We start from the raw sequence: 24532 nt of genomic DNA, 5'->3' as shown, positions 1-24532 counted from the left end.
TGGGGAGTTTAGGCAGTTGTGTTGCTGGGGGAGAGGGAGGGGTCATATTTCTCAGTGGTGTTGCCCTTGCTCAAGTAACTCCTCACTCAGGCTCATACAAGCAACCCAAAGTAGGAAGGGGACTTGGGGAGAAAAGGTTTGGGGGGCAGGAGAGACTAAGAGGATGATGTGGGGCGATATGATCAAAGTACAAATTGTGAATCTTTTTTTTTTTTTGTGTGTGTGTGTGTTGTTCTTTTGAGACAGGGTTTCTTTGTGTAGTCCTGCCTGTCCTGGAACTCACTCTGCAGACCAGGCTGGCCTTGAACTCAAAGAGATCTGCCTGCCTCTGCCTCCTGAGTGCAGGGATTAAAGTCATATGCCACCACTACCAGCAGAAACAATCATTTTCAAAAAGAAATAAGACTACTCCCAGAGGGCTGGAGAGATGGCTCAGAGGTTAAGAGCACTGGCTGCTCTTGAGGAGGACCCTGTTTGATTCCCAGGACCCACATGCAGCTCACAACTGCTTGAACTCTGGTCCAGGGACTCCACACCCTCTTCTGGCCTCCATAGGGGCCAGGTATGCATGGGTACACAGATATACATGCAGGCAAAACACCTTGCACTATACACATAAAAAAACTGAAACTTTGGGCGGTGGTGGTGCATGCCTTTAATCCCAGCACTTGGGAGACAGAGCCAGGAGGATTTTTCTGAGTTCGAGGCCAGCCTGGTTTACAGAGTGAATCCCAGGACAGGCTCCAAAGCTACCCAGAGAAACCCTGTCTTGAAAAACCAATTAATCCCAGCACTCGGGAAGCAAAGCCAGGCGGATCTCTGTGAGTTCGAGGCCAGCCTGGGCTACCAAGTGAGTTCCAGGAAAGGCGCAAAGCTACACAGAGAAACCCTGTCTCAAAAGACCAAAAAAAAAAAAAAAAAAAACCAAATAAAAAACTGAAACTTATTTAAAATGCCCAGTTAAATGTGAATTTCAGATAAAGAACAAATATCCTATAAAAGTAGATTTTGTGCACTATTTGGGATGAGACAAGAGTTGTAAAACTAACTGACATTCACATTTATCTGGCGACACTAGGCCAGGCAGTTTGCCAGAGCCCAGTCTGGGAGTTACTTACCTAACCTGCTAGCCTGTGGGTTTGGGTCGACTGGAAAGCCTTTATCTTTCAGAGGAGTGCTGAAATATGTTCATTCTGCTTGTTTTCGACAGGGTCTCACTGTGCAGACCAGGCTGGCCCCCAACAGGTCCTCCTGCTTCTGCTTCACTGCTGGGGCTAAAGGTGTGCACTGCACCAGCACGCTGGGAAGAGCTATCTCAGGGAAAGCCTAGCCAGGAAGTTATATCTCTATCACCTAGCCTAGTGTTGGGTAATTTTTTTTGGGGGGGGGGGTTTGAGACAGGGTTTTTCTGCGTAGCTTTGCGCCTTTCCTGGAACTCACTCTGTAGACCAGGCTGGCCTCGAACTCACAGAGATCCGCCTGCCTCTGCCTCCCGAGTGCTGGAATTAAAAGGCATGCGCCGCCGCCGCCGCCACCACCACCCAGCTGGTAAATTTTATTTTAATAAAAAAAGTAAAGACAAAGACATTTTATTTAGCAAGACTGAAATTAAATCCAAGATGTAAGTACATTCACACGAGACCTTTTGTGTTTCTAAACAATTCCTGGAGCTGTTAACCCAAGGTAATTAATCTAGCATCTTTTATGGAATGATTAACGTAACAAGAATCATTTTTCAGTTACAAAGGCTCACTAATGCCCTTGGGGCACACTGAAACAACTGCTCACCAGTTTACAAAGAAGCAGAGATAGAAAGGGATGGAAAGTACAGACACGTGATTGCCCATTACAGCTTTTATAAGGAAACGAAGAGGCTAGAATCCCAACTGTAGACAACAAAATCGGTGAAGTTTACAGACAGAGGAGCTACTTGTCAACATACAGTTTATCAAATTCCAACTTACGATAGTCCAGGTCAGTAAATATGGCTCTCTTACAAGACACATACAGACCCACAAATCATTTATGAAACATCTCCCTTTTTTATATCACTGTATTACTCAGCCTCATTCAGTGGTTCCCTCCTCCTCAACTCAGCAACCACACTGACTCCTTTACATCTATTTTTAGTTATAAAAAAGTTATCAAACTTAGGTTTCCTTACAAACATTCTGACCATATATTGAAAAGTGATTTAAAAACTGTTCTGAATATGAATTGCTTCTGCAAGTTTAGTGAGTGAGAAACATTCTACCAAGGTAGTTGCGCCTTGGGAAAATCCTACAAAACTGAATTTTACAAACAGTTACTTATTTTGATATAAGTTCTCTATATAAATAGCAGCCATGACTTCACTGCCTACAAAACTGCAGGCTTATCACATTTTATGTTTCGAATTTAAGTGCTTTACAATCGGATTTTCTAGTATTACAAAAAACAAAGTCATACCGACAGATGGACTAGGATCCCATGCTAAAAAGACAGCTGAATTCCATGATTTTACTGCAGGGACAGATACCAACAACTACTGAGTTTCTGTTAGCGACATGGGAACATTAACGTGTTTTGTCAGTGACATTCAAGGGGTGGGAAGCAACACTTGCAGCAGGACTTTATTGAGGCTCTTTGTGATGGAGGGACGAGCAACCTGAATGGAGCAGCAGACAGATTGACTCCCATGAAATAGTGTTTCTGAGCCTGAGGAGGAAGAGGGGATGCTGGGTACAGCATGTTGCTCTCAACGAGGGATCAACAGCAGCAAGTGGGAAGATGAGTTAGTCTTGGGGGAAAAAGAACCCACTTTTGCAAGAACTTTTGAGCATATTAACATCTACTTTTGCAAGAACTTTTGAGCACATTAACATCTATCCTTTCCAGGAACATTCTGTAGTCTGTACAAAGTGTGGCCAGGACCAGTGGCTTGAGAACTCTCAGTATGAGGAGTTAGAACAGAGAAGGGCAACATCTGAAGTAAGCAGAACTAACACAGTGCTTCCTTCTAGGCAGGCCAAATGATACCCACATACCTGACAAGCCTGGTGCCACTTAGGAGCAAAACTGGCCTGACTTATAAAACCAAAAATGAGGATGGATGCCAGCAAATATCATTTACAGTATTCACCTAAAAGATAATGGTAGGTGCTTTGTGTGTGGGGGAATATGGGGTGAGGGGTGCAGCTAATAACTAGGCCAAGCACGGTTACACAGGGTACCACCATGGCGGCAAATGAACTCTGCAGTTGCCTGCCACAGTGTGCAGCACTCACAGGCCATCCAAGTTGCAGCCCTGCCCCCGCCTGGGCCAACTGCAGGATCTAAGAAATACCGTTCTTTCCTATTTGTTCTTCCCATCCTAAGTCCCCCAGGGTGACTCACTGTTTTCCTAACTGGCAGTGAAAAACAAGGCGTGGGGATTCAGTGCAGCCCATGGGGCTTGGGCATCAACTCTGACTTCCATTTGTGTAGCTGCTCGGGAGTCGACTCCCAAGCAGCCGCCTGTTCTCTGGATTTAAAAGATGCCTTTATCAGTGTGTCGGATAAATGCCCAGCACAGGCCATAGGCCTACTACCTGGATGTTGACTGGCTGGCCCTTCTCCTCCAGTGTCAAGAGCTCTTCAATGAAGAATCTCCACAATGATAAAAGTATACATGTAAGGAGCCAAATAGCACCACGGTGCCTAATGGGTATGAGGGGCCTCCTTCATCAGCTAGTATGACATTTGTTTGTTCCCATCTTGATGCTGAGTGGAACCAATGGATAGATTATTGAAGATATCAAATCACAGATCAGGTGAAAATTCTGAAAAAGGAGCGTGTGGGGTGACTGAGCCCTGCTGCGGTGAGACAGTCAGAAAACAGGAGGGCAAGAGTACAGTGTATAGAAAATCTTGCAAAAACCTAGCACCAGGTTCTTCCTAAGGAGGCCCCAACCCAGCTTAACTCCAGGATAACCCACCCCCACTGTTAAAAAGCAGCAGGCCACTGCTCTCTGCAGCCGATGTTCCAGATGCCTGGGCTGGGGAGACAACTGTGGAACACATTTTCCCAGGAAGGAAATCAAACCACGAGGAAGCAGCAGCCACATCTAACTTCTTCCCAATAGTATCATCCCCAGTTAAGCCAGCTTCAAAGGGACAAAGTTGGTGCCTGCAGGTCAAGGGTCAAATCTATGGTGTACACACCTTACCAGAAGTCATATAACCTACTTACCTGAATTAAAAATAAAATCAAAAAAACAATTCTCCATCTGCTCTCCCTTCCCAGAAGGGGGTAGGTTCTTCTTCCTTACCACAGTAACTTGAAGAGTCAAAGGTAGCGTGGAAAGGAGGAGCGCTCTGTTTCATCATAAAAAATAAAGCTCTCTCTAAGCGTCACATCAGAGGGTGTATACATTTTTTTTTTCAATCATCCTTTGTGGTGGCCTCGAGGGGCTCATCTTCTAAGCTGAGGCCCAGCCTGTCAGTCAGCCCCTCAAACTGCTTGCCCAGACCACCTGCGGAGTCCATAAACATGTTGGGGATGTCTTTGCCAAAGTAAATCTTGCTGTTGGAAGCAATGGCCTTGTACTTCATCAGCTGCAGATATTCTGGGGTCAGCTTGAGCTGGAACACAGAAGTGAAGGAAACTGAGGAGCGAGAACATTAGAGAAGAATTTGGTGGTGCCCTTTCAACTTTCATCTGGAGAGGGTCTCTGTCAAGCAGACATGCTCCATCTACTCTTCATGGTCTTCCTGTTACCCAGAAACCATTTTTCTATGAGAAAGGAATCCAAGGTCCTATGACAGATTAGCAACAGTTTCAAGAGTTTCTGTGTTTAACACAAAAATGAAACTTCCGCTGAGGCTTCCCACCTGAGAAGTGCCTGTCTCGCCCAGCACAGGCTCCTCGGCACTCTGGGTAGAGCAGCAGACCCCGCCCACCCTCAGCACCGCTGAGGACTCTGGGTAGAGCAGCAGACCCCGCACACCCTCAGCACCGCTGAGGACTCTGGGTAGAGCAGCAGACCCCGCCCACCCTCAGCACCGCTGAGGACTCTGGGTAGGGCAGCAGACCCCGCCCACCCTCAGCACCGCTGAGGACTCTGGGTAGGGCAGCAGACCCCGCACACCCTCAGTCCGGTGGGTCGCCCTTTACCTTATTGGCTTCTGCTATCTTCAGAGCGGTGTAGCACTCAGCGTCGGCCTTCGCCTTCTCCCGGGCCAGAAAGGCGGCATCTAAGAGGGAAGGGCGCAGGGACTGCATCAAGGGGAAAACACCAAGGGAAGGGCAGAAGCCTGTGCTCTGGGGGCTGGCAATTACAGCTCGGAGGGAGAGCACTTGCCCAGCACACACAAAGCCCCAGGTTCCATTCCGGGCACTGCAGAAAACAAAACCCAACAAAGACATTTCCTGGTCTCTATGACCTTGGCGGGACTGCTTCGTGTGCTTTGTTTCTGAAATGGTTTCACCTTATAGCTCAGGCTAGTGCTGGACTACACAGTCTTCCTGTTAGCACAGGGAGAGCATTTCTCTAAAGGAAAGTAACTTAACATCTTTAAGACAGTGTAGCAAGAGTTTCAGCTTTAATGCAAAAAAGAAAACCTCTACTATGGCATCCTCCTGCCTCAGCCTCCTCAGTGCTGGGATCACAGACATGCACTGCTATGCCTGTCATGGGTCTCCCCTAAGACTGAATAGCACAAATGAAAAATAGATCAGTTCCCTTTCCAACTTCATTTCCCCAAAGTTTCTAACAGTGACGAAGCTGGCTAATTGCAGAATTACGTATGGTGGTTCAGAGGAGCACAGTTTAGATTCAGACCTGCTCCATCTCATCGTGCAGCAGGGCACCTCCCTGCCTTGGGAACGCCGCGCCAGCCTCATTCCAGTCACATTTGTATCAAAATATTCAGAGACAAAGGTCACCCTCTGAGGATGCTGTTTGGTGGCTGCTGCTGTTCCCTTTCACCCCTTTAACAAATTCAAACCTCTCTATTGTTACACTTATTATTTATATAATATCTATTTATTGGGAGCGGGGGTGGGGCATGCACACCATGGCGCATGTGTGAAGATCAGAGGACAACTTGGGGAAATTAGTTCTTCTGGCCACACTCAGACCAGACTCAGGCTGTCAGGCTTGGCAGTGAGCGCTTTTACCAGCCAAGCCATCTGGCTGGCCTGCTGCTGCTGCTGTTCTGGAGACAGGTTTTTTTGTTTTAACGTGACCCCAGGTGCCCTGGGATGCTAAATCCTCATGTTCCACCTCCGGAGTCATAGGATTTCAGGTGTGCCCATAATAGGCAAATTTAAGTCCTTACTTTTTTCTGTGCTCTCTGTTGAACCCAGGACTTTGAACATACTAGGCAAGTATGTTAGACTCTGAGCTACACTTTGGGGTATCTTACTGCACCCCAGAATGGCATATTTTACTAAAGATTTATTTATTATTTTTAATTATGTGTATCTGTGTAGGATTATGTGCATGTAAGTGCAGATGCAGCCGGGCGGTGGTGGCGCACGCCTTTAATTCCAGTACTTGGGAGGCAGAGCCAGGCAGATCTCTGTGAGTTCAAGGCCAGCCTGGTCTACAGCCAGGACAGCCAGGGCTATGCGGAGAACCCTGTCTCGAAAAAGGAAAAAATAAGTGCAGGTGCCTGTGGCTCCCAGAGGTGTCAAACTCTTGTGGAGTGGGATTTAGAGGTGGTCGTGATCTGCACAATGTGGGGCATTGGCAACTCAACTCAGTTTCTCTGCAAGAGCAGTAAACTCTTGTAGCTGCTGCGCCTCTCTCAGCCCCATGACAAGTATTTAAAGGAAACGAAAGCACTGTTGGACTAAGAGCTCCCTGGTGAGAGCCCACAGATCTGTGGCATCCGAATCAGCTCTTCAGTGGGTCCCTGTAAATCCTGCAGGCTCCACAATGACTGTATAATGACACAGAACACCGTGGCCTGCAGCTTCCAGAAGGATCGACTTTGGTCCTGGAAGTCGCCTGACAGAAGCCCTACCTGAAGCAGAGGGAGGGTGGGTGGTGGGGAAGTGAGGGCCCAGAGGGGGAACTGAAGGTGAGCAGTGGTCAGAAGGCCAGCAAAGAACACTTCTTCTCAGCTCCAGAGCTGCTGGAGCTGAAACGTGTCTTCAAGGCTAGTGCAAAACCTGAGATACAAATAAATAATGCAACTGACTGACTGCCTCCTCCCCTAACAGGCTTGTGTGAGAGCAGAGGTGTGCATCAACACCCTGGTTCTCCGGACTTTAGAAGAGGAGGTAGCAAAGACAGGGAAAGCTGCAGTTCGAGCCCAGTGTCAGAGTTAATTCCTAATGCTCAGAGATATCTGCTAGACTGAGCTCCAGGACGGCAGGGACGGTTACGTCTCTTTTCTCTCTCTCTCTCTCTCCCCCTCTGGTCTTATTCTGTAGCTCAGGATGTCCTCTGACTCACTACATTCTACTTTTACCCCAAGTGCTCAGACTATAGGAATATGTTACCTTGCCTGTACTGACTCTCTCCCTCCTTCCCTCCCTCCCTCCTTCCCTCCCCCTCTGCCTCCCTTTTCTGTTTCCTATCTGCTGTCCGCTGTGCCTGGCTTCCCCCCTCCGCCAGGCCTGGCTTCTCTGTCCTATCCCCTCTTCTTTCTAATGAAGGCCATTCTCACTCTGGTAACCATGGCCCGTGACTCTTCCGCCGATCAACCAGCGCCGCCCATCCTTTCACTGACAGCCTTGCTCTCAGCCCTATTTAATTAATGACTTATTTATAGACATTTATGTGTGTGTGCACGCATGCGCGTATGTGCACATGCCATGGTGAGTGTGTAGAGGTCAAAGGACAACTTTCAGGGCTGGTTCTCCCCGTGAGGCTCTGGGTAGGGAATGCAGGTCCTCAGGTTGGCAGCAGCTTTTGCCCACTGAGCCACATCACTTTGGTTTCTCTTTCTCATTCCTAGTGAAATGCTCGGTGAACAATCAACACAGCCCACACCTGCGGAGTGTTGCTCTGTGAAAATCTGCTTGCTATGCAGGGCCAGTTCAAAGTTCTAAACCCGGGTCTAAGCAGAGGAGAGCTGCTGTTTCAGAGACACCACGGCCCCCAGAACAGAGCAGAGACTGGATCTCAGTCGCTGTACTCCATCAGGCACGTCTGCTTACCTTCAATTTCTGAAATCTTCTTCTCTGTCTCCTTTTCCATCACCTTCTGCCCGTAGGTGATTTCTGCAACCTGGGCCACTTTTTCTGCCTCTGAGTAAATGAAATTGAGGAACGATTTAGTGCTGACATGTCAGGAGCTTGGCCAGGGCAGTGAGATGGCTGGCTCAGGGGGTAAGGGTGCCTGCTGCCAAGCCTGACGATGCAAGTTCAATCCCAGGGCCCACGGGGTGGGAGGAGAGCTGGTTCCCACAGGCTGTCTGCTAGCCTCCACATAAGCAATCACGGCATGCATGTGCCCGTACACTCACACGCGGACGGTAACCTTGACTGACCGTGCCTTCCCCTGACCTGAGTGCCCTAATACCTGAATGGGGATGCTCACAGAGCCAAGTCCACAGAGGGCAGCTGCAATAGGCACACCTGAGAGATGAATGGCCCAGTGAGCAAGAAGCACGGCATCAGCACCAAACAGTAACCGGAGACGCTGACCCGGGAGAAAAGCATGCTTCTGGGAAGTCAGGGGCACAACCTAACTTCTCTCCCAAGCCAACCCTTTCCAGAGTAAGTTTCGCCTGACACTCACTTGAGGAAGTATCTCGGTCAATTGCTGTGACCGGAGATCTGGAGCAGAGCCCCAGTGCTTCCTCTGATTTACCACATGACCTGGGACATGTTTACAAATCTCTGAGTTCAGCAAAACAAAGCAAGCACCTCAAGATGGCTGAGTGGGTAAAAGTGCTTGCCAGACAAGCCTGGCAGCCTGAGTACACAGTTCAAGGAGGGAAGCATTCCCCAGAAGTGTGCTCTGACCTCCACAACTGTGCCATGGCATATGAGCTCCTACTTGCTGGCACATCTCTCTCTCACACACACACGTGCACGCACACACGCACACTAAAATTTAGGAAACCAACCAAACAAAAAAGTCCAAGCAAATGACTTTCCTCTGGTGGTGATATGACAATTGAGTTACTTCACATATGAAGTTCTTAGTAAATGAGGTGGTTATTCCTATTAAGAATTAAGAAATCCTTCCATTTCAGAGATACAGAAAAACTCAAGACTCACTACCTGTATCCACAGTCCGACAATTCCCACTTGGCTCCTGGGGATAAGAATGCCACCCCAGCACACCGGACGCATTTTGGAGGATTTAACCATGCCCTGGACTTCCTTCCTTCCATCATCTGCCATCCCCAACCCTTCTTCCCTAAAGGATTAGAGAACCATGTGCAGACCAATGAGGGCCTTCTTCCTCTCTGTTTCTGCCTCCTTTTCCACCACCTTCTGCTTCTGGGCTGCAATGAGAAGCTTCGTCTTCTCGCTTTCCCTGGAAGGAAAAGCACAGAGCTGTGAGGCAGTTTCTGGAGAACAGCAGTGCTCCAGCAGAATCCTGAGGAGAGGCACACCAGGGCGCCTTTGCTCTCCTGTGCAGGGCTGTTCAGTGGCCCAGCCTCCACTATCTGATAGAAGGCTTCCTTTGTGAGAAAGACAACCCAATGCCTGGGTGCATGCTTGTGGTCCCCGCTACTCAGGAAGCTGAGGCACAGGAGCTTGAGGCTAGCCTGGACACTAAACAAGGTCCTCTCGTAGGAAAACAAAACAGAAACATTGTCTGCTTGACTCAACTAGACTGCCAGCAAACATACTTGTCTGGCCCTGTTATCTCCACCTCTGCTATGAGTCTCTCACCTTTTAAAAACATCGCTACTCGCCAGGGCTCCTCTGTGGCCCCGAGTGCTGGCATGTCCGCCCAACCTTACAGCACAACAGACTAACAGATGTTCAAGGAAGGGAAAAATCAGAGCTTGCCACTCGGATGGGTTGCAGGGAGCTCATGGCGGGCAGCTTAGGCTCAGGGATACTCACATCAGCTCATAGTTCCTGCGGATGGCCTCAGGAATATTGGGCTTTGTCACGCGTACAGCCTGGAGAAGGGCACAAACAATGAAAATGACATCCGCTAGGACAGGCTCTGTGTCCCTGTGCTCAAGGAGCTTCCCTCAGGAGAGAGCATGCAGTGTCAAGTACTCCCCACTGAGGCGATGCTCACCTGGATAACAAGCCCCGGGGCCATGGAGGTCAGGTCCTGTTGCAAGGCCAACTTGAGGTTTTCATCAATTTGATCTGGAACCAAGAGACACAACTGGAGCTGTTAGACTGTCTAGGTGAGGAGAGAAGAACATGGAGAAAGTACAAGCAAAAACATTAGCCCACTGACTTGTCTTTCCAAAACAGTGTACGCAACAAGCCAGACCCCTAAGGGGAGACCCTGGAGCAGCCCTGCATGGAAGTGAGAGCTAAGTGTAACCTCTCACTTTGGCCTCAAAATAAAGCCCCCTTCATTGTTTAAAACATCAGCCATACCTTCCAGGGGGCCTGAGCTTAAGAAACGAAAAAAACAATTTTAAAACATTCCTTGAGCAGCCTTTCCCAACTGGCATCAAGAGAAGGCTGAACCACGGTTCCTTGGAGGAGAGCAGAACGGCTATGTCAGGTTTTCAGAAAAGAGTTGAGCTGGGCATGGAAGCACACGCCTGCAACCAGCACTGGGAGACTGAAGGAGAACCACAGGGCTGCTCTCGGAGGTCTTGTCACCAACAGGTAGTTCTTAAACCTAGTCATTTTATTAGTTAAAAAACAAAACAAGGGGCTGAGAGAGAAAGCTCAGTGGTTAAGAGCACTTGCTGCAGTAGTAGAGGTATTATCAAATCAAGGATTTTGTGGAGGTGTGGAGGGGCTCCTGTGTGACTCTAGCATTAAGGAAGCTGAGGCACGAGTGTCATAAATGAGACCAGTCTGGGTTACACAGTGAGTTCCGAGCCAGCCTGAGCTATAGCATAAGACCCCATGGCAAAAACAAACACCACTTGCTGTTCTTCCAGATGACCCAAGTTCAGTTACCAGCCCCATACACCACGCAGAACCAGCTGTAATTCCAGCTGCAAAGGACCTGACGTCCTCTCTGGCCTCTGGAGACACTTCCCCGCCCAACACACATACATGGCACCCACTCATTCACAGAGATGCGCGCGCGCGCACACACACACACACACACACACACACACACACACACACACACACACCAAAAGACAGAGCAAAACCCCTGGCCTGGTGTTCAGGAGGGCTTCATATTGCTTTCATTGTGAAGTCTATCAACACAAGGGGAAAATGCAATTTCACATTCTGAAAATCAGCTTGTCTTTTTTCTAATGTTTGTTGTGCGTTCACATGGTTTGAGTATGTGTGCACAGGGGTCAGGGGACCATGGATGTCATCCTCAGGAACACTATCTACTTCCTTTGAGACAGGATCTCTCACTGGTCTTGAGCTCAGCAATTAGTCAACTGGTGGCTGACCAGTGAGGCCCGGGGAGTCTCCCGTCGGTCTCCCCATGCTAACACTCCAAAGCTTTGGGTTCTGGGGCTCAGTTTCAGATCTGCATACTTCTGAGGCGAGCACTTTACTAGCCATTTCCCCAGTCCAGCCATGTCTTTTCATACATTTGCTTTGGTTCCAGTTCCTAGACTGGAATTCTAATGTGAGTTGTTTCAGAGGCAAGTGTGGGAAAGGCTATCACCGACCCACTCTATGAACAGAAACACTAAAGCTGCCTCTCTGGCCGGCACCTTCTTTTCCACAGACCTCACTGAGATCCTGGGAAGAGAGTCAATAGAACCAGGCTGGGATATCGGAGCACGATCACTGCTGTTACTGTCAGCTGCCATCTGTGTTAGTCAGCTGTGCCCAAGGGATAGCCTCTGAGGAACAGCGGCTCTCCTCTCTTTTATAGATGCTCAAACTGAAGCCTATGGAAGCTAGCTGGCAACCAAGATGTGAGCCTTTTGGTTTGGGGGTGGGGTGGGGAGGGGTGGGGAACAGTGGCAGATCACTTGCTGGGCATGCATAGGGCGGGCCACTGATTCCATCTAGACAGACAGACACACACACACACACACACACACACACACACACACACACACGGGAGGGAGAGAATCACCTGATTAATTATCTCCTTTGATTGTTATGTGAAACTGCATTCTCAGCTGTCCTATGAGTAGGCAAGGACTTGTGATGTTTCTATATTTGAATACGTTCTCACATGCCTCTCAGTATTGAGGGAGAGAAGGCATAAAGTCAGTACCTCCCATCTGATACAGGCTTCCATGCTGCTTTCTTTTGGTCAATATGACACAGACTAGGAAGAAGAACTGCTTCCATCAGACTAACTGACGGGCCTGTTACAGGGCATGTTCTTGAGTAATGACTGATGTGGGAGGGTCCAGATCACTGTGTGCCACGGCATCCTGGGCTGTATAAAAAGGCAAGCTAAGGGAAGCATGGAAGCAAGCCAGTGAGCAGCCCTCCTCCAAGTCTCTACTCCAGTGTCTGCCTGCGAGTTCCTGCCCGGCTTCCCGCAGCAATGGGCCTCCATGTGCAAGTGTACGGCACTTAGACCCGTGCCTCCCCAAGCTGCTTTTGGTCCTGGTGCTTTATCGTAGCAACAGAAAGCCAACCAGGATACCAGCCCATAAAAGAAGAGTTTCAAGGCAAAGAAAGACTTTTTCCCAGCTCCACTGTACGAACGCAACAGTAAATAAGTAGTTAAGGGTATCTGTTTGGACATCAAGAGCTTTCAAATACAAAACCATCTATTTTAATTTCCTTCCAGGGACATTAGAGATCCTTTGTCTTTTGATGTTTCATATGTCTTGAAACGGTACAAGCCCTAAAACAATGGCTAGAGAATTAATATTTCATTAAACTCTATTGGCGTGACATAAAAAGATACAGCACATTTTCCTTTCTTTTTTGGTTTTTCAAGACAGGGTTTCTCTGTGTAGCTTTGTCCCTTTCCTGGAGCTCACTTGGTAGTCCAGGCTGGCCTCGAACTCAGAGAGATCCGCCTGGCTCTGCCTCCCGAGTGCTGGGATTAAAGACGTGCGCCACCACCGCCCGGCTCAACAGTACATTTTTCTTCCTTCCTTCCTTCCTTTCTTTTTTTTTTTTTTTTTAATATAATGAATCAAAAACCAACAAAAGAGTACAAACTCGTAAAGTGAATTTAGGTTCATTTCTACTACAGAAAAACTGAAAGTGATTTGAATGATTTCCTCAATCTCAGTGTAAAAGTATAATAAAACAACTAGCCATTTGAGTTATTATTTTTATTGTTATTATTATTTTGAGCCACTATGTAGTCTTGGTTGTCCTGGAACTCACTATGTAGACCAGGCTGGTCTCACAGTCACTGAGATCTCCTAGAGTAAAGGTTTGTGTCACCACACCTGGCCACTTGGTTAATTATGATCACAGCCAACTCTGACGTGTTTCCTTTTTCTTCTAGAAAGTACTCATGGGCTGAGATGCAGCTGAATGGTGAACCACTTGCCTAGCATGCTGCGGGGACATGGCTTCCACCCCGGCACTGACAAAAAACCCGTTTTCCAAGTGCTCCTGGAGAAAGTCATCACTCAGTCCTAGTGTCAAGAAGAGGCCATCTGCGTTTAGCATGGCTACTAGGAAGCTTCTAGAAGTGAATTCAAACAGAATAATACCCAAGGGACCATGACACTAACTGGGATGCTTCTGCTGCAGAATCAAGGCTGCATTTCCTTTGACCAGGTGAAAAAGACAAGCTCCACTTACACCTGTGGATCCGTTTAACTCAGTGCTTCCTAATCACCTCTCTGGGGGAGGGAGGATGCCCCAAAGGTTCTAGAAAGTGTAAACAGCCACCCTTCTCTCATTACTTGTAGAATGAAGCCTGGACCACCGCCCTCGCCACCATCCCTGGCGCCTGCACTCCGTGGGAAAGGCTTCAGTGAGAGCAGAGGAGGTCTGGGTGCAGCCCTGCTCCCCGCCAGCAACAGCCTCCTCACCTTCCTGCTCTTGGCCCAGTGTACTTATTGAAAATGAGTGTGGTAGGCTACCTGGCCTGCCAGATTCTTCTAGAAACCACTGCATTCTCATTCCAGAACAGTATTCCGGGGGCAGGGAGAACATTTCTGTCCCGGTTCCCTCTGCAGGCCAGCAGGGACTCCTTTCTTACACTCTTACTCCAGTGCTATGTCTGACTACTCCAAGGATCTGCCCATCTTACCTTGTCTTTTGGAGGAGTTATCTATTTAGGAAAAGTCTTAGTTTGTAACCCAGCCTGGCCTTGAACTTGCTTTCCTCCTGCCTCAGCCTCCTGAGTGCTAGGATTACAGGTATGGACCACCATGCTTGGCTGTTCTCGGTATTATCTGGAACTCTCTTGGTGACTGGATCCCGTGTATTTCTCTTTTTTTTTCCTTTTTTTGGTTTTTTCGAGACAGGGTTTCTCTGCATAGCTTTGCGCCTTTCCTGGAGCTCACTTGGTAGCCCAGGCTGGCCTCGAACTCACAGAGATCCGCCTGGCTCTGCCTCCTGAGTGCTGGGATTAAAGGCATGCGCCACCACCGCCCGGCGTATTTCTCATTCTATGGTGTGGTAGCTCAGAAACAGACGGATATAGGACTGCTGAAGCCTGACGTGCCTCAGGGAGGGGGAGGGGGTGGCATCGACGATGACCAGGTTCTTACCAAACAGCTCGATGTAGACTTCCTGGAGCGTATGCACGCTGCAGAACTGGTTGAGCTCATGATGGATCTTGTTGAAGATGAGGGCCTTGTCATAGTCTGCAGTATAGTTCTTCACTATATCATACACTGTGGGGAAGGAGAGGGCGGGCTTAGCATAAGACAACTCCAAGACTTCAACCCTCTCCAAACTTCCTCATTTCTCAATCCCTGTGGTGCCCACAGATGCTGTGTGCACGTGTGTGGACGAGCTGGAACACATACCTGCATTTGGGACCAGGAAGTTCACCACCTCAATTCTGTCAAAGTAGATCATCACACCACCACTATTGGAGGGAGAAGTGACAAGTTAGCAGGGAGCTCTGGAATCTGGTGACATCTCCTAAGGGCTGGGAGGACAGGAGTTCAGTGTTCATGGGACGCGAGGCAGCTCACACCTCCACGCAGGAGGAGAAGCGCGGAGCTTACAAGCTGCACAAGGAGACAGCAGGGCCTTGCAGCGTCAGGAAGGAAAGGGCACTTCCTGTCCTTCGGTCACTAGTGTCTTTTGACTAGCAATTGACTACATGGAAAGGATAGAGGATTAAGAGGCTCCAGAGCACACTGGGTGCCCCGAATTCATCCTCATCCTGGCTTCACCATCACTTCAGCTGGGCACTGCCTGTTACTCTTGGTACCTTACCTGGTCCCACAGGGTACGTTCTTCACTTCATCTGTTTGGAGAGTGGTCTGGAGACAGAGGAAACATCAGATGATGTAAAACGGGCAGTGACAGACACCAACCTACTATTTGGAAGCCCCAAAGCCTTTGTAACTGACTGCTTGTTTGGACTGAGCTTCACCCTGGCTAAACATGACCATCCCACGTAACCCCCCTTTACAGGCTGAGATTTGAAATCAGACAAAAGTACCTACTCTGGTGTTGCTGTATGAGAAACACACATGAATGGGCAGGGTCCTAAAGAACGTGACACCGAGTTTGGAGCCTGAAGAGTGTATTTTACGAGTGCTGAAGAAGCAGCAGCCTCCCTTCCTGACTGGTTTCAGAACACAGTACCTGCTCGGCATTACTGTGAGACCCAGATAAAAGCACCCAAAGCACCGTGAGTCCACAGAGCAAGGCAAAGGCAAGACAAGGGAAGATGGACGTTCTGCGGGGCTAATTTCACTTTCTCCTTCCTCTCCTCCTTCGTTCTGGGCACTGAGCGCAGAGCCTGTATGCTAGCTCCTGGCTCTGTGTGACATCCCCAGCCCTTGCTGGGCTGGCTGAGTTTTCTTAGTTGGACAGACTTTAGAGAGACAGTCTCCCTCAGCCAGGAGGAGGCCGGCCACAACTAACCTTACTCCCATTTGACATGGCATTGGCCCTTACCCAACCAACTCTCCTCCCCATGCAATTAGGTTCAAACAAGTACAACCAAACCCCATGTTTTATTTCCATCTGTCATGGTAACCTGTGGTTTAACATACACACATACTCGACTTTTCGTCTTCAGTCCCACTTCAGAAGTGAGGAAATGATTTCCACTTGGGGCTGATAGGCCAAGGCAAAGCAATGGCTCCCTTCAGCTATTTATTTCAATGATCAAGTAATATTATAAAAGCCCCTGCCTCTGTCTGTCTCTCTCTGGGTAAGTGTGTGAGAGAGAGATCCTTAAGTAAGTCTCTGAAAAGGCATTTTATTCACCTAACAGCTAACTAATACCAAATTGTGTATTAGTCAACAACCCAACTTCGCAGTGATCCAACCACACCACACAAGCCGCGTATCATATACCTGTACAGACTTATAGGATGTGATGAATGGGAGCATGAGATGGAAACCGGGGCCACTGGTGGAGGTCAGCAGGGCACCACCTCTGTAGAGGAGGGAGAAAGGGAGGTTCAATATCCCAAGATCCCTTAAAGCAGTGGTTCTCAACCTGTGCACATGACCCCTGGGGGAGGTTGAACAACTGTTTCATAGGGGTCACCTAAGACCATTGAAAAAGATGTTTAAATTACGATTCATAATGGTAGCAAAATTACAGTTATGAAATAGCAATGAATATAAGTTTATGGTTGGAGGTCATCTAACATAAGGAAACTGTATTAAAGGGTCACAGCACTGGGAAAGGTTGAGAACCACTGTCTCAGATCAAGACTTAAGGGCCAACCATCTCTCTACTCCTAGACACTTAATGTAGAGTGACACATGCCAGTGACATGCCCATCCCTCCTCCCTTTCTTCCTTCTGTCTCAACTCCGACATTCTAGGAAGGCTGATGGGAAAACACAAGACATCAGAGAAGTAAGTATGTAGACTAAGAACCAAAGACAGCAGAAACCCTGGCCACACCCAGGACAGAGGGAGCCTGTCCAGCTGCTGAGCCTGGGGCAGTCTCCAGAATGTTAAACCCGGTACTAGTTATCAACGAGCAGCCTCGCGGCTGGGAGTCCAGTGGCACAGGCCATCAAAAGAACCCTGGCTTTGGCAGTGCCAGGGCTGAACCCAGGGCATCACACAGTTGAGTAAAGTACTCTAGGGTTGAACCCAGGGCATCACACAGTTGAGTAAAGTACTCTAGGGTTGAACCTAGGACATCACACAGTCTAGTCAAGTACTCTAGGGTTGAACCCAGGGCATCACACACTCTAGTAAAGTACTCTAGGGTTGAACCCAGGGCATCACACACTCTAGTAAGTACTCTAGGGTTGAACCCAGGGCATCACACACTCTAGTAAAGTACTCTAGGGCTGAACCCAGGGCATCACACACTCTAGTAAAGTACTCTAGGGTTGAACCCAGGGCATCACACACTCTAGTAAAGTACTCTAGGGTTGAATCCAGGGCATCACACACTCTAGTAAAGTACTCTAGGGTTGAACCCAGGGCATCACACACTCTAGTAAAGTACTCTAGGGTTGAACCCAGGGCATCACACACTCTAGTAAAGTACTCTATTGTTAAGAGCTACACCCTGCTCCTTAAATACACTTCAATAGGAAGTGGCACACTCCACGACAGAGGAGGCAAGTGAGACAATTAACAGAGGAAGGGAGAGGATCTTTTTTTTTTTTTTTTTTTTTTAAGATTTATTTATTTATTATGTATACAGTGTTCTGCCTGCAGGCCAGAAGAGGGTGCCAGATCTCATTACAGATGGTTGTGAGCCAACATGTGGTTGCTGGGAATTGAACTCAGGACCTCTGGTAGAACATCCAGTGCTCTTAACCACTGAACTATCTCTCCAGCCCCAGGGGGAGGATCTTAACCAAAGTTTTAGTCCAACTTAGAGCACAAGGGTAATTCGCTTGCCTTTACCTGACCATGTTCCAGAAGCATCTGTGGACTAACATACGATAGAGCACCATTTTTGAGACGGAGCTTGCTACACAGTCCTGATTTCATAGTACCTGCTATATAGCCCAGGATGGCCTAAAACTCATAGTAGACCTCTTGCCTCTGCCCTCGCCCAAGTGATGGAATTGCAGGTGTACTTAGTTCAAGAATCATTTTAAAGTCACTTCAACACATATATTTTGATATACATATTTCTGTCAAGTTGTATATGAGTGACAAAATTAAAAGCTTTGGGGGACCATGAAAGCAGACAGCAGAGATAAATTACTAAAGAGGATATGTGTGGGAATTCAACAAAAGCTTAAACCTTTTTATTATTATTATTATTTTTTAACTAAGGGTCTTGAGTATGTTAGTCAGAAGCACTTCCACTGAGCTATAACTCTAATTTAACAAGCATTTTTGAGCTTGCTATTCCATAAATAAGCACTAAATAAGACCCATATAAGGGGCTGGAGAGATGGCTCAGAGGTTAAGAGCACTGACTGTTCTTCCAGAGGTCCTGAGTTCAATTCCCAGCAACCACATGGTGGCTCACAGCCATCTGTAATGAGATCTGGCACCCTCTTCTGTACACATAATAAATAAATAAATCTTTAAAAAAAAAAAAAAGACCCATATAAAAGAAGGGGTCACACTGAACATGTTGATGCATGCATTTAATCCTGGTACTCGGGAAGCAGGGGCAGGTGGATCTCTGTGAGTTCAAGTCAACCTGGTCCACATAGAGTGCTCAGGACTAGCCAGAGCTACACAGTGGACCCTGCCTCAAAAAGGGGGCGCTGTCAGAAAGGCTCACAGCATGGCTGGGGCTGTAGTTCAGGGAGAGCAAGAGCTCCAGATGCCTGAGTTTGATCCTCAACACCACACACCAAGCAGATTCCCCGCTTCTACAACCTCAAATGAAAACCTTGGCCAAAGAGGCCCGTGGAAAGAAAGTGACTCAAGATTATGTAAAGAGTCACTCCCAAAGCTGCCTTGACTGATAAAAATCAGGCACATACACTTCCTTGAAATACTCACTTTAAAACAGAATCTCAAGCCAGGCCTGGTGCACATGCCTTTAATCCCAGTACTTGGGTGGCAGAGGAAAGTGGATCTCTGAGTTCGAGGCCAGCCTGGTCTACAGAGTGAGTTCTAGGACAGCAGGGCTACAAAGAAAAAACAAAAACAAAACAACCCAAACCCAATAAACAGACCCAACAACACAAACTCTCAAGTTAGCAGAGTATACTTTTCAAGTTGCCATCAAGAATTGGGACTCAGCCAGGCGGTGGTGGCGTATGCCTTTAATCCCAGCACTCGGAAGGCAGAGCCAGGTGGATCTCTGTGAGTTTGAGGCCAGCCTGGGCTAGAGTGAGTTCCAGGAAAGTCGCAAAGCAACACTGAGAAACCCTGTCTCGAAAAACAACAACAACAACAACAACAAAAAAAAAGAATTGGGATTCTGTCAGCTTTTAGAGAGGTAACCTGCCAGTGTGGAGACAAGATTCTTGAAGGGATGCAAGAGAAAACAGTATCTCAGAGATGATCTTAAAAGAGCAGTGATTCCTTGAGATTTCTACCTTTAATCCTATAAATACACGTATTGCAGCACACACTAAAGACAATTTTAAATTTAAATAAATACGCACACTCACACGCACCCTTACCCATGGCCCCTGACTTACAAACTCCACCTGAAAAAGGGCTCCCCTACTTAATAAAATATACGGACGTTAGCAAGATCTGCTAGCCAGGGACAAGGGAAAGGAGCTACCTGTCTCTCGCCTTACCTGTAATACACTCCAATATGTCCCTCTTCTATCTTGTGTACAGCCGAGAAGAGAGACGCGCAGAAGAAACTGGAAGCCACGGCCACAACTGCTCCCAACTGAGCCATCAGTGAACCTGTCTCCTAGAGATAAGATAAGGGACAATGCGTGGCCTGACATCCGGGAGAGAGGCCGCCCCACGGAGCGTAGCTCACCACGCTGCAGCTCATGGAAAGCGATCCACAGGCAGCCTGTGGTAGGGGAAGCACAGTGCCAGCCAGATCTACAGCTCATTGCATCCTTGTTCTCGGTCAACATCCCGTTCGTTAATTGTGGGAGTATAATGCCCACTGCAGCGGAGTGGCACTAAGTGCTCCAGATAACGCCGTACGGAAGGGAAACCTGGTGCCAACTGGGCAGGGTTTAAAACACAGCCTTCTCTTCACTTCTCATTAATGTGTTGTCGCTGAGGCCACTTAGGAGTAAGGGAAGAGAGGCAGCTGCAGTGTGTTGGCCCAAATTACAGAGGATGTACGAATGACAGGCAGCTGTGGCTATGTATTTCTGGCCAGAGCCTCCCACTTCTAATTGCCTGCCATTTCGAAGGAAACCGTCAGTCACTCCCTTGGGACTCTGGGGGAGAGAGACAGCAGGCAGGCAGTTGAGTTCCCGAGGTAGGGTTCTCTGGCCTGTCACCCACCTCTCCAGTTATTCCTTTGGACTGAAACGGGACAGCTCTCTTAACAAAACCGAAACCCACACTCTCCCATAGCCTTTGCCCGCTAAGCCAAGCCAAGCCCCGTGGTTATCGGAAACCGGGAGTGCCTCAAGGCTGGGATACTCTGGACTCCTGGAGGGTCCCAAGCGGTGCAGGCACCGAGATCCCCCCGAGCGTCGGGAAAAGCTACGGTGACGGCCCGGCCCATTGGCCCAGGGCGCGGATTCCAACTCTCAGGTCTAAATGATTGGTACCGTGGCGGCCTCCAGCTACCCAGCAGCGGCAGCGTCCTCTCTGCAAATGCCCTCACCGCCACCCTCTCCCCGCCCTCCTCCTCCGCCGCGAGGCGGGCACGTGCGAGAGCATCGGCTCGGACCCGCTGAAGGACCCGTGGGCCGGAGCCCGGACAGACAGGGGGGTTCGCTCTGCTCCCGGGTGGGCGGACGGAGGGTGAGCGGCGGCGGCGGGGGACCAGGGCTCGGGAGCTCCGCCAGGGCCAGCTCCATCCCCGGAGCCGCGCGAGGCCGATCGCGCCCTGAGGGGCGGGGGCTGCGTACCAGGCTGTCCCTCCAGGCGCTCCGTACCCGTCCGAACCCCCCGTGCAACCGCAGAAACCGCCACACCCCTCGGCAAGCGACTTCCTTCCGGGCCGGTCGCTTCGATGACGCCATCAGTCCGCGCAAAAAAAAAAAAAAGACCCCGCCCCTACTCCGTCCCCGCTCGTGGGCCCGCCCCCGCCCCGCCCCGCCCCGCCCCTCGAGGCAGTGTTCGGTGGTGCCGCCAGGGGGCGCCCGCGAGCCGACCCGGCGGCTGCAGACGAACGGACGGACCTGGGGATGGCAGGTCGGAGGATGCCCACCGCGCAAGTGCCCAGAGTGGGCTCCCGACACCACGGCTCTGGTATCGCCTTCCGAGGTTCTGACTTTCGCGATGGGTAGAGATTCTCCTTCGATTCGAGTCGAGCTGGATTGCTTTTCCTTTTCTTCTTCCGGAGCAGGGAGTAGTAGCGCGATGGAGCGTTCTCGTCCTCTGGCTCGCTGCTTTCCTGCCGCACCGGCCAAATGAAAAAAAAACTTCCAGACGTGCAGATTATGACGCCCCTAGTCAACAGTCCTAATCTGAATCGCTCTTTATACTTTCCTGAGAGCTTTGTTTAGCCTTGAGGTCCCCACAGCAACATAAAGTAATTAACAAGGAATTATTGTACTGACTTTTTTTTTTTTTTTTTGAGACAGGGTTTCTCTGTGTAGCTTTGGAGCCTTTCCTGGAACTCACTCTGTAGACCAGGCTGGCCTCGAACTCAGAGATCCACCTGTCTCTGCCTTCCGAGTGCTGGGATCAAAGGCGTGCGCCACCACCACCCGGCTTACTGTCCTGATTTTAATGAACAAAACACGAGTTCTGTGAAGGGCGAGGCCAACCGCGGTGATTGAAAACTTCCTTTGCATTTCCTTAATAGTTGGAGCTTCCGCTTCCCCTCTTGGTTAACACGTGCCACAGTGAGCTTGTGTCCGCCATCCACACCCAGGGACATAGTGGACCAGGAAGAGAATCAGACTTCACGTCTAAGGTCTCCACCTGTTCTCACCCTGCAGCAGCGTGGGATTGGGACATTCTTTTTCATCCTTTTCTTCGGGTTTTACCTGGAGATGGAACCAAGGGCTTTGTGGCCCCCCCCCCCTCTAGCCCCAAGCTGCTTTTTTAGGGGGTGGGGAAATTTCTGAACCAGCCACTGAAGTCATTTTGTTTGCAGACCAGGAAGTGCCCACTTTAATACTAACTTTTGGTAAATGAGAAAACTTTTCCATACCGTAGATGTCACTTGTCAACGTTAGACGATTTTAGGACTCGGAAAGAGGAAAGTGAAGGGATCTCTTTATCCTCTCCCGCAAGCCAAGGCACTGAAACCGGAATTCAAAGTTCTGGGAAGCCAGATGTTTGAGGACAGCAGAAGACAAGCAGCTGCCCCCAACCCCAGATACTCAGTGGCTGCAAAAGCGAACAACAGACCCTGTCGTTTCAAAAACAGCTTGTCTAAGGGAACTGGCTGACTTGGAATTCTGCCCCTAATGAGCCCGGCTCCCCTACTCTTAGCCATAATCCCCCTGTTTGAGGCATGTAATCTGCATTCTTCCGAACTCTGGTCACTGAGTGACTGGGTCCTGTGCCCTGATCAGGGTGTGGTCACAGTTTGGGAAGGCATCTCTCTGACGGTTAAAAAAAAAAAAAAAGCCTGCTTCAGCTGTCTGAGGTTGTCTAAATCCTCAGCTTTTGTTTCTCCTTACAAGCAATTACTAGATATTCTTACATAGTGGGACCAGAATCCAGGAAGGGCTTCCAGGGTGTTACAGCCCTGCAGGACCCGTTCTTCGACTCTAACCTATCCCCGATCTTCAGTCTCAACTTCTTCTTCCAAGAACCCACTTAGCACCCACTAAGGCTGAACAGCGTGTCCTCACTGGAGTCTTAGCCCATCTGGGGCCATCGATTCCTAGCAGCCTCATAGCTATGTGAGTGGAACAGGGGCTTTAGTCTGAAGTCCGTGTTGGCAGAATTGGTAAGCTTTCTTGTTCTTACCCTCCGAGGAGACCTCTAGTACCCCAGAGGTCCCCCTTTGCTATTTCTAGACCCACACCCACATATCAGCCATTCTCCCTTTTAGCACGCATGTGTGGGTAACGATCCGTGTTTGACTCCGTTTCAGGAGCTGTGCGTTCTTGTCGCTGGAGACTCTTGGGAATTTCATTCCAGGGAAACTTCTGTCCCTGGAGGACATTCCAGACCAGGCAACTGGCCTTGACCCATTTTTAGACCTACAAACATGGGCAATAGTCCCTCTGTTCCCAAAGACACTCCTTTGGCGTGCTTGAAAAAAGTTTTCAAACAAATGGGGCCTCCAGTTAGATGTTGATCTGCTCCTGATATCCCCCTTGACAACCAAAGCTGCTGGCCTAAATTTGTCAGGTTCCAATCGACCGTCTTGCAGGCCCTCAACAAAAATGTCTGCAACGAACTGGCAAAGAGTCAGCGTTTCCCGTCCCCTCTCCTTCCACTGTGGGGTTAGGGGATCAAACTCAGGGTGTCAGGCCTGTCTAGTAAGCCTGCCACCCCACCCTCCCAGCCCCTGAGCCATCTCTCTGGTCCTTTAAGTAAAGGTCTCTGAAGAAGATGTTATGTGAACCGTGTTTTTTTTAATTTTTTTTTTTTAATTTTTCGAGACAGGGTTTCTCTGTGTAGTTTTGGTTCCTGTCCTGGATCTCACTCTGTAGCCCAGGCTGGCCTCGAACTCACAGAGATCCGCCTGCCTCTGCCTCCCGAGGGCTGGGATTAAAGGCATGTGCCACTACTGCCACCTGGTTTAAGATGTGATTTCTGAAGAAAGGTGGTTTGCCTGACTTAAAAACATCAAATAGGAGGGATGGAGCGATGGCTTAGCAGTGAGGAGCACTGGCTGCTCTTGCAGAGGACCCTGGTTTGATTCCTGGAACCCACAGGGCAGCTCACTGACATATTCTTTTTCCTCCAGACAGAGTTTCTCTGTGTGTAGCTCTGGCTGTCCTGGAACTCACTCTGTAGATCAGGCTGACCTAGAACTCAGAGATCCACCTGCCTCTGCCTCTGTCTCTCAAGTGCTGGGATTAAAGGCATTCACACACTGACATCTCCAATTCCAGTTTTAGGAGCTTTGATGTCCTCTTCTGGCCACCACAAGCACTGCACACACATGATGCACAGACATAGGTGGATTTGCTTTGTGCTCCGGTTGTTTCCATAGCCTGGCTAGCTCCTTCTTCTTCTGCTCTTCATCCTGCTGCCTGTCTTTCCACACATGCTGCATTTCCCCAGCTTCCATTTCAGTCAGTTTCTTTTGGGACTTCTGCGGCTCCTTGGCAGCTTCTCATTGGATGGCTGAAAAGGTCCTGATTGGCCACTGATTATTCCCTCCTCTTTCTAGGGAGCAAAGGGCTCCTGGAAGAACATGATGAGTGATGAGCCTTGAAGCAAGCCACTGCTTTCTGCTGT

General features: G+C 49.1%; 1 protein-coding gene across 5 annotated transcripts in view; it reads right to left on the bottom strand.

Moving 5' to 3' along the window:
* Positions 1 to 1573: 1573 nt before the first annotated feature.
* Positions 1574 to 24532, bottom strand: part of Erlin2 (ER lipid raft associated 2) — a 37472-nt gene continuing 14513 nt past the window's right edge. The window contains exons 1-12 of one of the 5 annotated variants that reach the window (XM_037211671.1): positions 21340 to 21615; positions 19813 to 19934; positions 16472 to 16553; positions 15377 to 15423; positions 14959 to 15020; positions 14698 to 14823; positions 10185 to 10258; positions 10001 to 10059; positions 9370 to 9461; positions 8132 to 8221; positions 5135 to 5214; positions 1574 to 4602 (exon numbers count right to left, since the gene is read on the bottom strand). In XM_037211671.1, the coding sequence (XP_037067566.1) occupies positions 4402 to 4602; positions 5135 to 5214; positions 8132 to 8221; positions 9370 to 9461; positions 10001 to 10059; positions 10185 to 10258; positions 14698 to 14823; positions 14959 to 15020; positions 15377 to 15423; positions 16472 to 16553; positions 19813 to 19919 (1020 nt within the window). In that variant the 5' untranslated portion in view covers positions 19920 to 19934; positions 21340 to 21615 and the 3' untranslated portion in view covers positions 1574 to 4401. Of the gene's footprint in view, positions 4603 to 5134; positions 5215 to 8131; positions 8222 to 9369; positions 9462 to 10000; positions 10060 to 10184; positions 10259 to 14697; positions 14824 to 14958; positions 15021 to 15376; positions 15424 to 16471; positions 16554 to 19812; positions 19935 to 20763; positions 21041 to 21066; positions 21174 to 21339; positions 21616 to 24532 lie in introns of those variants that run through there. The other 4 variants (XM_028861472.2, XM_028861473.2, XM_037211670.1 and 1 more) reach the window with 4 other exon arrangements.

Source organism: Peromyscus leucopus, chromosome 17 (assembly GCF_004664715.2).
Source record: "Peromyscus leucopus breed LL Stock chromosome 17, UCI_PerLeu_2.1, whole genome shotgun sequence".
Lineage (NCBI taxonomy): Eukaryota > Metazoa > Chordata > Mammalia > Rodentia > Cricetidae > Peromyscus > Peromyscus leucopus.
The sequence above is the reverse complement of the archived record's forward strand: the minus strand, read 5'-3'. Positions and strand labels throughout refer to the sequence as shown.